General features: G+C 43.0%; 1 protein-coding gene across 1 annotated transcript in view; it reads right to left on the reverse strand.

Moving 5' to 3' along the window:
- Positions 1 to 13,950, reverse strand: part of KAT6A (lysine acetyltransferase 6A) — a 1,365,605-nt gene extending 1,351,655 nt beyond the window's left edge. The window contains exons 1-2 of the mRNA XM_085634070.1: positions 13,660 to 13,950; positions 491 to 1,380 (exon numbers count right to left, since the gene is read on the reverse strand). Coding sequence (XP_085490196.1) covers positions 491 to 1,087 — 597 coding nt within the window. The 5' untranslated portion in view covers positions 1,088 to 1,380; positions 13,660 to 13,950. The remainder of the gene's footprint in view (positions 1 to 490; positions 1,381 to 13,659) is intronic.
- Positions 13,951 to 14,154: the final 204 nt, after the last annotated feature.

The following is a 14,154-nucleotide window of genomic DNA, read 5'->3' on the forward strand; positions in this document are numbered from 1 at the left end:
CCACAGCCCCTAGGCTGAACAAAATCACCTCCCACAGAAGTGATGCCCTCTGTACAGTCTACCAAAATCTCCCACAGTACAAAGCACTATTGGCTCCTCTGCAGGACCCCATCAATGACGCCTTGTGTTGGTCACTATCACTTCCCACAGAACAGAGCAGGAACGCCACCTTGCTCCAGGAACCATCAACTCAAACAACAATGAGCAGCAAAATCCCATCTGTATAATTTCTGGTCTCTGCCCAATACAAAGAAGCCACTTTGAGTTGGTGTGTTTCACCTAAGCGCTTCAAGTGCAGCTTCTGAGACTGGGATGGCTCAGAATAAGATATACAGCACTGTCAAAGGGCCAACATAGCAGAATACTGCGTAACCACCATGAGGGCACCATCATCAGGAAAGGCGAACCAAGGAAAAGAACTCAAAGTACTCTTTGCTTTGGACAGAAACATAGGCATTGGCCAGCGGGTACATCCAAGAACCAACCTTACCTTATCCTTCTCATGTGGCAGAAGGCAGACTGGCGGCAAAGAGGACAGCGACTCGTAGAGCTGCTGCTTCTCATCACGCCCTTTAGTGTTAAGTCGATATAACGCACCATCTTTGAGAATACGCCCATGTCCCACTGCCCGCTTGACAGCCAGTCGCAGCTGTTGGTGAAAAGCAGAAGAGCCACTGCAATCATAAAATGCAGCCACATCCTTCTGGCTTTTCAGAAAGCGTTCAATGTTCTTGAGAGAGCAGCCTGCAGGCTGCCCCAAGCCCTCCAGGCTTCGACAGATGAGTTTATTCCAATCCAAATCACACTTCTCATCCCCCTTAATCTGGGTCCGTGGTTTAGGAATGCACAGCCTCCCAGGGTTCTCTGGATCCTTGTAGGAGTTCTGCCCATTGCTAGAGACCTTTAAAACAGCACCATCTTTAACACTCAGATCCAGCTGCTCTAGCACAGTCTTGCGATCCAGGCCATGCGAAGCTGAGACAGCGTTGCATATTCTCTCCTCTGATGGACGCTGTTTCTGTTTCTTGATTTTCCGGATCGCCTCCAGAAGCCACCCGGTGTAAAGGGGGTTAGCGAGTTTTACCATGGTGATGTGGCAGCACTCTCCATAGAGCTGTTAGCCCATATCCCAGTGCTGAAATTGCCCGGCGTGGAAGAAAGAGACACTTTTGGAAGCAGTTAATCATAGCATTCACATGAGTGTGTTCCACGTGGTCTTGTTTGCCAGGAGAATAAAAATAAACATAAAAAAAAATAAAAGCTGTGAAATTCTGTGTAGACAACGACCATGACTTTTCAAACCATTTCCAGAAAATAATTTTTTGGACCGCCTTCAATAAATTCTGCTTTTGGTTTCCTCACCGTTGGGGGCAGCTAAACCTAGAAAAGAAAAGAAAAACAGTGGCTTAGGCTAGAAACATCCACTTTAGAAGCCTTTGGTTTGAAGACCTGTCTGAGAAACCCATGGAATTTCACAGGCTACTTTTCGGGCAGCTACTTCATGATTCAACATTAATCTGTCTTTTTATGCTATTTGACCAGCATCTGTGTAACGCCCCTATAATACTTGTGTTATCACATAGCTACGAGGTAAGTCTGTTTAATGGGTCCCCAAGATCATCACTGAACACCAAACTCAGTTCAATATAAACTAGAAGGAATGGTGCCTTAACCCCTTCAGCGCTGGGCGAATTCCGCCGCGGTGCTGAAGGGTTCGAGCGCGGGCGGGCTCATGACGGAACGGTTCCGTCATGAGCACAGCTCAACCGTGGCTCATGACGGAACCGTTCCGTCATGAGCATGGAAGGGGTTAAGGCATTGCAGCATATTATGGAGAGACAATGCTTATGTGCTCAGAGTTCAACAACAAATCTGTCACCATATGAGTCACCTGTAGGCAACAGGGAAATAGTTTCTTTTCAGCAGTTCTTGAGGCTGAGAAGCTAGAAACAGCCTTTCCTCTTCAATGCTAAAAGCTCCACTTCCTCATTTGATGTTGGAAGCCAGTGGTGCTTTCTTTTCTACAGTACAACATTCTGAAAACCTTACATGAATATATGCCTCTGTTTACAACATGCCTCTCTCTCCTTGCCCACAACAGTTATTTCTCTAGGTGTGCTTGGGGTTATACTCACCTTCGTTTTACAACAAGCACCTCTACCTATAATGGTCTCCACTCTCTATCTTCAAATGTCCTACTCTCTCAGTCCAGAACAACTCCACTCTCTAGGTAATGAGTGGGAAGGAACCTACGCTAATTAAAGAGGGGAGACTATTGTGCTATGTGTAAATGCATGGCATGTCTCGTGTATTCCCAAAGACGCTGTATCACACTACACACTTACTAACATACCCTTGCCCCTACATGAATCCAAAAAACTAATGTTCCTTTGTACCATGTTTCTGTGTCAACATTTTTTACCCAATATTTACACATACATTTTCAGAGATATAGAATGAAATAAAAAGAGATGGAACTGTAAAAGAGAGAAACAATAGTCACACATTATAGGCAGGACTATTGTTGACTAAAGAGTACTGCCAGATTAAAAGACAACAATTCTACCTCATCTACAACAGTCTTCTCACTAAGAATATGATATGTGATATTTTTCTAGTTAGTTCTCTGCAGGTCCCTCTCTAGTCGATGATAGTCCAATATCTTTCTGTGTATCAACACCTATCCTTTTTCGAACTGCAAATTTGACTCGCTCGAGCTACAGCAGCCCCCTTTCTAGTCTACAACAGTATTCTCTCCAAATACTGTCCCTCATCCCCATCTATAACCATCCCAAATTTGGCAGCCCCATCCATTTTATTTCTGCAACAGTTTCCACCTGTTTAGTGTTAAAGAGTCATCTTTCTTTCTAGTCTAGGACACTCTTCCATCCCTCTCTTCTAAGACAATATTTTCTTGCTCACTCTCACTGGTCAGCCATCCTTACTTTGTACGCAAGATACTCCCTCTAGTCTGCATCAGTCTTCTTTTCATAGTCTGTGCCAGGTGCATGTCAGTCCATCTTTATGCACAGAAGTTCCCTCAGTCTATCTAGAGCAGTTCCTTCTCTTGCTGAGACCACAGTAGTCACCTCTCCAGTAAAACAATTTACGCTCTCTTGTATGCAATAATCATCGGTGAGTTTCCCATCTCCGTAAATATGCCTCTTCTCCCTGACAACCTACTGCAATCTTTCTTTCGAGTCTTCAAGGCCTCTTTCTTCTTTTTTCAGTCTTCTCAATGAAAACAGCTCTTCCCTTCTGCCTACAACGGTCTTCTCTCTAACTTATATAAAACCACCCAAGCCCTCTTATCTGCAAGTCCTTCCTCTCATTTACAATGGTCCTCTATGGCTGACCACCATCTTCTAGCTAATTGGACAGTCTGAATGCTCATGTTTACCAACAACCTTTCCCTCTTGCCTACCACTATCCTCTACTACCTCGTATCATCCATCATCTTCCGCCTTCTTAGAAAAAGTAATCTTAATCTACAACAATTCCATCTTCCACTCTCTAAGACTCAGCAGTCCACCTTCTCATTCACAGGCGATGGTACTCCAAACTACCACCTAAGGTCTGCAACTTCTTCCTCTCATCCTGCATCAACAGTCCAGTACATCTCTACTGTCTGCTAGAGAAACAGATGTGCTTGATGTTCAGATTATTGACAGCGGAAATATATGTTAGGTTAATTTTGAAACCATCTTCATGAAGTTAGCAATCACCCATGAATGCCTAGCTCCTTACCCAAGACAAAATGCTCTACGAATGTTCAGACCTAAAAACAAAATACACACTTGCATTATAAGGTAAATCAGCCAGGGGATAATGGTCTCTCCTGTTAACAATACAAGGTGCCTATCCAGGTAGGTAGGTAGGTAGGTAGGTAGGTAGGTAGATAGATAGATAACTGTAATCAGATCCTATCTGCTCTGCCCTCTCAATATTCCACTAACAGACACCTAAGCAAGCTTGAACTAATCCTAGTAGTAATCTCACTCATAACAACCAGTCCGAGTTAGATACTAACAATTATCCAACTTTCACTTAACTGTATGCTACTAAACTGAAATAGAAGCAACTAACAGTTTATCCACTGGATGGAATAATATGGTGCGGTACACACAAAGACCAGCTGATGAAAACAAATACAATCCAAGTATTGTATTACAAATTATTCGAAACAGATAATGTGGATGATGCAGTACTCATGGAACGTGAGAAAAAAAAACACCAAAAAAACATGTTCAGCACCTGTAGATAAGATGAACTGGTCCAAGAGTAAACAAATAAGTACAAATAGCACAAAATGATTGGAAAGTATACAAATGTAATGTGTCTCGGGATGGTCTCTTGTGTATCCTCTACCATGTTGTTACTCCTAAAGGACATACCATTAATTGCTTCTACTTTGAGTATATGCTTGGATTTTACCTAGTTGTTTACCACATTACCAATTGAAGATCAGCTGTGGATAAACTAAAAAGGCTCTATCGGACTAAATTCAAGACTGTGCTTTCAACTGTTCAGCTCTAACCGAGATCTGGTGAACTCTTTTGTCCTAGCCCCTGACTGACTTTATTATTACTGTTGGATACAAACTATTTTAATTGCACAAACAAAATAAAACTGTGAGTGGTTTGTTCTATGTTTTAAAAGACTGCTGTGTTTAAAAAGAGTAATCCATACATCTTAACTTCTGTCCAGTGCATAACGAATTAACTAAACAACATACAATGACAATGTTGGAAACTCAGCATGATCTATCATCCTCCTTAAAAGTATCTTCTTTCTTGAAGTCTTGGAACTCCTATCCAATCAACTCCCTGCTGGACAACAACGCACCTTCTGAGGCACTCTCAATGTTTACTTAGAAAAGCCATGTAGCCACTTCAAGTTCTAAATCCTTCTTGATACAGAGGAACACTTCCAGCTCTACACTAAAGCAACTAGTGTCAAATGATATATGCTTGACTGAGCATCTTCAGAAAAGAATGCCCTACAGGAAACAGTGACGTATACTAAAAAGTGATAGATGGAATCCTTTAATTAATCCCATCCACTGGTAATTATTTGGGCAGCATCCCAGTCCATTGAGATTTTGCACACCATGCACCTACGTTTGCACCCAGCCATATGCTAATCGGTATTGACCCTGCTAATTGGACAGTCCAGCCCAAACTGGCAGGCCAAGTCCAACCTGAACCACAACACAAGCAACCCAGGACTGGTTTTATCCTTATTAGGGCTCATTAGACAGGTGTAGCTAGGAAACGGTGTCAGCAGACTCATGGAACCATTAGGTCATCCCATTAATGGGGTGCACCAGAGAGCCATATACCACAATGGCCCCCTGAAAGAGTGATACCGTGATCCAGGTTCAGAAATCTATCAAATAACATCCTTCATAAACCCCATCAAGCAATAACTTTGAAGGGCCATGAACTCTAATAGAAGCACCGTTTAGCTGTACCAATTCCAGGGCTCAGCAGAGGGTGAGTGGTTGAAGACAGCCGGGCCTGTGGGCATGGTATGGCCTGTTAAAAAGCATCACGAGCACCTAAAGATACCCGGCGTGTAAGACGCTGCTACGCTAGGGGTTGACAGTTGCGGCATTAGAGTTCACAGCACTGCTGGATTGCTGTGGTCTACAGGAACACAACGAAGGGGAAAGCGATGTGGAGAGGCAGAGGCTCTGGTCCACAAGATCAGACTAGAGCATTGGCTGAGGGAGCTAGTTTTGGGGGGGGGGTAACAAGTCAGTCATGGTCCGGGACTAGGCTTGCGGGTGAGGTTCCTCGAGTGACGAGGTTATTGGCTAGGTCATAGGTAGGGCCACAGAGATTTATGAATGTCAACGAACATGGAGGAGTGAAGCTGCACTACTATGTGAGAATACAGAGACAGTCGGAGAGGACCCCTAGACTAGAGCGTACTGATCCTTCTATGGAGAAAATTAATGTTCTTAGTACATAGGGCTGATAATAATACTCCTTGTAAACTAGGCAAGGAGCAATGCCTGATAGTAGAGACAACAGCCAATGAGTCCAGGGAATCATACAGTAAAACTTCGACGTTGGATGCATGTGGCCATAGCACCACAAGCATACTAGCACTGTACATTCAAAGACCGGGACATGTGAGCGAAACTGGCCAATAGTGAGCATGTGCTTTGAATAAGTGTGTACCCACTATAAATACACAGTGCTACTTATAGTTCTCCCCAGACAAGCAGAGGAAAGCGTTTGAACAACACTCTCAGTGGAGAAGCACTGCTCAATAATACACAAATCAAAATGGGTAAAACAGAGCAAAAGTCGGCAATAATATGCTGCGAGGCTAGACATCCCCAAGACTGCACTCAAGAGGGAAGGATAAATCAATTGCTGATCATGAGTCAGAGTCTAGCGACATAGAAGACTTTTGATGTTAAAACATTGCTATCAGAAATAAGACGGAGCCTTCAAACCTTAGATAGGAAGATTGATATCCTCTCACTGACTGCATGGCCAGACTGAAAGATAAAATTGAAAAACATAGCAAACACCTTCAAATGGCAAAAAGAATGCCTATCAGACATTGAAGACAACGCTGGCGGACAGAGGAAAAAGATACAAAAGCTTGAGAAGAGAGCTGGACAAATAAAAAAATTAAGATTTGGCGGCACGGCCTAAGCAGAACAACATGCCCATGACAGGGAGACCATAAAAACTGGACCTATTGCGCCCTTTGTTCAGAATTTGCTGAAGTCTTTGATTGAGTCAGACACTTTGTCTCTAGTTTTTATAGTATAGCATGCTTACTGTTCACTGTCGCCCAGGCCATCGCCTAGGGCCCCTATTAGACCCATTATATACAAACTACTCAACTGCTGTAAAGTTGCCCTGAGATTGGCCCAGAACAAAAGAGACCTGAACTATGAAGGGTCCATGTTATTCTTGTACCCTGAATTCATGATTTTTGTCCAGGTGGCCCGCAAGGCATTTACCCAAGTAAGAAAAAAACGACAACAGCGTGGCTTGTAATACGCAGTGTTGTACCAGATCGCATTAAAGGCCACTCACAATGACAAGTCCATTTTCTTCACTAACCCCAGCACAGCAAGGCCCCTTTTGCAGAAGGAAGCAAAGCAGTTCTCAGTGCAGGAAATGGGATGCCCTTGGCCACCATAGTTGCAAATTGACAGCAGACTTCAGCAGTGATTCGGGGTTCGATTTTGGGGGGGGGGGGGGGGGGGGGGACATCCAGTGGCATGACATTATGGAAAAGAAGACCGGCTGAGCAGAAAGCGTGCCTGATAATTAAATCCCAGATTGGTCACAGGAGGAGTCTGGATATGGTCGATGATAAAGGCATGAGACACACTCACTCCCAAAATATTCTCCTGAAATTCACTAAATTTTACTCTGAGCTTTATACAGACAGCAGAGATGACCACTTAAAGACATATCCCACTGATGCCACTCTAATGTGGACTGAAGCCCATGAAACAGAAAGATTAACTGAACCAATACCAGTTGGAGAGATCAAAGTGATGATTAGATCACTTCACGTGAGGAAATCACCAGGGTGAGACAGTCTTACCACAGACTTTTATAAAGAATATCCTGATATAATGCCTCCCTAACTCATGAGGGGTTCAGAGAGGCAAGAGGGATGAGCTTGCTACCTTCCTTGTCCTTACGGAAAGCATCTATTTCTACCCTTCTGAAACTGGACAAAGATCCTGCTGATTGCACCTCCTAGAGTCCTATTAAACTAACTTGAACACCAAAATTCCAGCCAAAATTACAGGCAATCAAATGTATCCCTACATGACAGGATTGATGCTCCCCGAACAATCTTGATTTATTTCCAAGTGTTTGTCCTCTTATAGTCTGTGTACCTTATCTTTAATACATCAAATAAACCCAAATAAACACAATAATACTAAATGCTCACGTAGCATTTGATGCAGTTGATTGGTCCTACCTATCTGCAGTATCAAAGAGACTGGGGATAGGCGGGAATACAAATGGCTAGATTGCTCTATTATACACTAATCCATGTGCACAAATTAGAACAAAATTGACAATTGGCTCTCATAATCAATACAGGCATGGCCACTAAACAAGTATGCCCTTTATTCCCTTTGCATTATGCAATCGCCATCGAGCCCCTGATCAGCATTATTAAAGAGCAATATGCTAACAAAAGTATATTAATCACCGGGAGACGCTGGGTCATGTCCATGTATGCAGACGACATTGTACTAGATGTTAAATACCCCCAAACAAAAACATTTCTGCACTCATCTGAGAATTCCTTCGTTTCAGGCAGGTCTCAGATAAACTGGACTAAACCTGAAGTAACCTTGGAAACAAACAACACTCCTAAACTTGACTTTGAGTTCCCTTAATTAAGACTTGCTTGTAAACATCCAAATAGACCCACTGTGGTGTTCTTAGCTTATCTGTCAGCACTTTGGTTCTGGAATGTTAGGTGTCCAGAATGTGTGCTGCTTAGCAAGGTTTAAACGTTTGTCAGTTGTCTTCAGCCTGTACGTCATTGTCTGCATGGATTTCAATGCAATGGAGTGGTCTCCAAGGAAAACAAGAAAGTTTTTGTGGGGTAAGGAGTTCAAGGTATTGTCTGATCACAAACCTCTGAAAGAGGTTTTTACTAAGAAAGGCATTGACTCGTTTCCCATCGGATTCGTAAGTGGGTTGTAGCTCTTCAAGAGTTTATGTTTGATGTGTCGTACTTGCCTGGGGCCAATAATCTTATTGCTGATTGTATTTCAAGACTTGGTTCTATTGAAGTGATGATGTCGATGATGTAGAATGGTTTGGTGGTGAATGTTTTGAAGAAGAAGTTAATGTATGTTTGATCACTGAGGGGATATTATCTGAAAGTGAGTGGAAGCAAGGTCTTGTGAATGATGAGGTTTTGTAAAAGATTATCACCATGGTGAAAGGTGGTTGGTGTGAAAAAATAGATTGTGGTGAAGATCTCAAAGGTTTTTGGAACGTGAAAGATGAATTGTCTGTAGTAGATGGTCTTCTTTTACATGGGAGTAAACTTGTTCCTCCTTCTTCACTGAGAGGTAGACTGGTCAATAGTGCTCATGCATCTCATATGGGGATTGCTAAAACCAAGGAAAGGATTAGAGAAGCATACTGGTGGCCGGCTATGGAGGTTTTCATGGAAAGGATTGTGTGGAATGTGCAAATTACGACAAATTACTTAAATGCAGGACTCAACCCATGATTGTTAGGGAGCAAGCAGCCAGTCCTTGGTCAGACATCTCGATAGATATCTTGGGGCCTGTGAGGTACAGTTCTCAAGATAAGTACGTCATTGTCTGCATGGATTTGTTTTCTCGGTGGCCTGTGATAAAGGTGGTAAACTCAGTTGAGGCGGTTGTTGTGATAGAATTTTTGGATGAGATATTTGGAAGTGAGGGATTTCCACAAACGCTTTTGTCATACAACGGCGTACAATTTACTTCAAAATTGATGCAGGAATTTCTGTCTTTGAGAGGAATTAAGCACAAACGGTCTTCTCTGTATCATCCTCAATGCAATGGAGTTGTGGAGAGGTTCATCAAAGTCCTGAAGGAATCTATGCAACAAGCAAGGTCTTGTGGCGCAAATTGGGAGGTGGTGTTAAAAAAAAAGGTCAGGGAGTATAGATTCACTCCTCACTCATCCACTGGGGTGGCTCCTTTTCGCTTGTTTAAAGGTAGGATTGCTAGCACTGAAGCGGTCCCTTTGTGGGTGTGTAAGAAGAGGTCATTGGTGTGTGACAATGTGGGGAGCACAGATGGTTGGAGAGAAAAGGAGAAAAAGTTAATGAATTAACGGAAAGTTCGTTATGATGAGAGGAAGACTGTAAAGAGTACGGTTGTTGGTCTTGGAGATTGGGTCAAAATCAGATCTTCAAGGAAAACAGGAGGTGTTTCTAAGTTTAGTAAGCCGTTTCAAGTTATCAAAGTGTTTAAAAATGCTATAAGAACAAGTGATCACAAGATTTGGAACCTGAGCAGGGTTGCAAAATTTCGCCCTGTCACTTCTTTAGATGGGAGTGTTGTGCCTTCTACACGCAAAGTGATTCCAGAGTCTGGAACTGGAGAAAGAGAGTTCAGACCTCTTTGTGTGAAGAGGGTTCCTCTAAGGTTACAAGATTGTCTTACTTGATCGCTTTATTCATTTGGTTGTTACTGCATAGGTTTGTTTGTTTTTTTGTCTGGTGTTATTTTTAGGTTATTGGTGAAGGGGGGGGTGATGTGGTGTTCTTAGCTTATCTGTCAGCACTTTGGTTCTGGAATGTTAGGTGTCCAGAATGCGTGATGCCTAGCAATGTTTAAACGTTTGTCAGTTGTCTTCAGCCTGCTGCTGGATGGGGTCTCATTACATGCCTAATCCTGAATAAACCGCAACTTAATTATCTTCTATGTGTGTGATGTATTCTTGGAGAAGACACACTTCTACACCCACCAACAGTGATATAAGAGAAATATGAACTGGCTCTAGTCAAAACATACGACAATGTGTCCAGGTGTTCCTATCGATCTCAAAGGCTCAGTAAACACTAGTCATAAATATGGTAATCCTTCCTCAAACGATATATCTTATTTCTTAACATATCCTTCCCATTGTCCAGAGCATTTTTTGTGACCATTGGAACTCTCCTTTTCAAATTCATGTGGGTAGACGAACTGGCAAGAATTAACTAGGCCATGTGGACACTTTCTTATTCTAGAAGTGGATTATCAGCCCTGAAAGCAGATTTATACGGTTAAGTTGTCCAAGCCCTATATGCCAATGGTTAGTATCATTTAGATGACAGACTCGCATCAAGTGCAATATGGGTAAACATGGTTCTACTATCTGTCTTGAAAACTGTAATTTTACAGCTTTCCACACAACCAATAAGTGGCGGGAAAGTAGTAGATACTTGTTACGCTTAGCATAAACTAGCGCAAATCGTGAGACAAGACAAACTGTACTCAACCCACATCCCTTTTCATGACAACCTTAATCTGATGGACACTCTAGAATAAAAAGCTAAGCAACAATTGTGACAGATATATGTAGTATTGCGTGATGTAACGCATAGAACATCATGCCACATTACTCTCGTGTTGTATTGTCGGCTGTATTAAATTTGAGATTATTTTATATTATATAAGGTGTATGGTATACTGTATACATATGTCTCACATTGCTCCATTAATGAGGTTGATACATTAGATGGAGCCTATGTTTACATACTGCCTGTCAAGTACATTCTTGATGCTGCATCAGTATGAACACCTGCTTTTAATGTCTTGGTCTAACCTGCACTAACCTTGTCTCACAAACATCTTAATTACATTCCCTTAGTCATTTGATTATGAACAGGAGAAGGCCTGAGATGTCAACGAGAGGGAAGCAGAGTGAATTTTTAATAAAAAGGATTTCAACTGAGAATAACAAATATAGCTAAATAAATAACTCAAAGGAGTGAAAGATAAACAACAACAACAAAAATCAATGTCAAATCAGAAGGATTCATCATCAGATGATGAGTGATGGGGCTTTCAGAAAAGTTGTTACTGAATGAGTATTGTGGCTTTGAAAATGATAAAAAAAATCAATCGGTTATGTGGAAAAGTAATCAATGAATCAGATATGAAGAAACACAGTCAATGAAATAGGTATGTGGAAAAAAAACAGAAGAGTCAACAAATGAGAAATGTGGAGAAGGAGCAGGAGTCGATATATAATTTCCAGTGTATGTGAGAAACAACAGGAATCAGTTTATATGCAAAGGGAAAACCAAGCGTATGAGAAATAAGCTTTCACTTCAGAGAAGACACAGAATGGGTCAAATAGCAAGAAGAGTAGCCAGTAAGAAACAGAAAAGTCCAGCAGATTAAAAAAGAAAGTTAGACATTTATGAAGGATTCTTTTTTTAAATATCTCGATAGGTGGCAACGACTGTTAAGAACAAGAAACCAACCAGGCAAAAATGTCCAGCATGTTACATTACAGGAAAGAAATATGCCAATCAGTATGAAAAGATAAGGAAAGAAACAGGAGAGCAGACAGACACTGGTGGATAACAAAGGGGATAAAGTTAACCCTGTCACGATCGAAATTGGTATTTTGGGAAATTGAGTCGATCTCTTGCTTTGGCCAAAAGGCAACTCAAATAGATATTCAAATCAAAGCTCTAACATGCATAGATTGCTGTTGAGGTTGCTGTGCATTTCGTATCAGTAGAGATCTATCACCTACATTCTTACTTCTAGGATAACAAAAGGTAATGTCTATCAATTTTCTATTGATGAATTTGGATAGGAGGAATAATCTATATACATTTATTCTGCATGCATTGGCATGGTGCATCTAGCCTGGATACAAAGCAGCTGCTTGAATGTATGACTCCAACGTCTTACTTCTACAAGTTCACTCCCATCCTCTGCTATCAAACGATCACCTCAAGGAGGGAAAGCCTTCAAGTACAGCACTAAAAGATAAAAGTAATCGACTACCTCATGATCTAATTGCACGGTCTCTTTCACTTTCAGTGTGAACCTGAAGTACTACAAGACTGCAGCAAGTGTAAGATATTGCAGAGCTCAGGAAAGTTTGACTTAAAGCCATGCCGAACCCCAAGGGCTACCAATAGCTAGTCACTGCGAGGGGTCCTTGGTAATGTCCAAAGGGGACAGTGACCTTTTCACACCATTAAGAAACTGTTCCAAGCTTCTTGCCTTTCACACAAGAATCCTTGGAGCTTAAGACTTAGCTGGACCCAGATGGGTTTTGGTACGAATAACCCTCTCACCTTCTTGCATGCAGTAACAGCTGCTTCACAGATTAACGAGGTGCCACATACAAAGTAGGTGAATGGCACGAATGAGTATACACAAGCTAGAGGAGTAATGCGACTGCCTATGGTGGAGGAGAGAAGGAGCAGTGGCTCACCAAAGGAGAGTGGATATATGAGAGAAGGAACAACAAGGGCGTAAGTGCGTGAAGTGCAAGGTGGTGTATTATGCTTCGCTGGGAGTGGGATTGATACCTGGCTTTCTGAAAGGTCATAGCTATGCGCGGTTGGGGGTTTAGCCACTCAATGACAAATGTGAATGTGTTTCCCTAAACTGAATAAGACACACACAGAGGGTTGCCTGGTGCAGGATGGAGGCACTGCAAATTTAATATGACAACGCAATATGCACCATTAAGTACACTAGATCATGACATGAGCCAGCTTGGGGGGGGGGGGGGGGTGCAGGATCCAAATTCCACAGGTACTCATAGAGGCGATTGAGCCAAAGTGGGTAAAGAGGAAGAACGTAAAGAAATACATCCACACGTGAAACAGTGTACACTGGTGGACAGATTGGGCACATACTGAATTTGGCACAGTAGTGGAAGGCTTTGGGCACAGTCCAGAGCTAAGGCACGCAAGGTGGTGCATAATAAGGGACAGCTGTTAGTACACAAACGAGACACAGTATGTGCAAAGTGGGCAAACCCTAAGAAAAACACTAGTCGACTGTACTGCTGAGGGCCTCTGACCCTCTGCTCTGGGCCTTCCCCTCCCCCGCCCCTAGTCCTGCCCCTCTCAGGACTCCGCCTTTCCCCGAGGCTGCAAGGCAGCCCTGTAGAGGCCACATACACTCACCGGGTCCGGAGCAGGGGCCCTGCGGGCGGCGCCTGGACGCGCGGACACCCCAACTGACGCGGCGGCCATCTTGGGGACAGTGAGCGGCGACTACGGGGGGAGGCGCCGCGCAGAACGGAATAGCCAATGGCGGGAGGGAGGGACAATAAGCACAAGGAACAGCCAGGGATAGCGGATTGGCGCGCGTGCCCTTACACTATCGATGATTGGAAGACACTCAATGCTCGTGCATGCTCTGTAGCCAATAGCCATAGGTAGAGTGCGCGTGCACACGGGATAGCCAATGACGACAAGTCGTTTGCGCGTGCACATAGAGTACATAATTCCTTGGTCAGCATAGTGCAGCTATTGGTCGTTGGGAGGAGCGCGAGAAACTAAATAACCAATACTGAGAGAGCTAGAAGGTGCGATACGGGGACAACAACTGCTGGAGCTGGGGCGCGAAACTAAACATGGAAAAGGGACTGGTTCACGGGAAAAACGAGTAAACGGAAG

This window comes from Triturus cristatus, chromosome 11 (genome assembly GCF_964204655.1).
Source record: "Triturus cristatus chromosome 11, aTriCri1.1, whole genome shotgun sequence".
Lineage (NCBI taxonomy): Eukaryota > Metazoa > Chordata > Amphibia > Caudata > Salamandridae > Triturus > Triturus cristatus.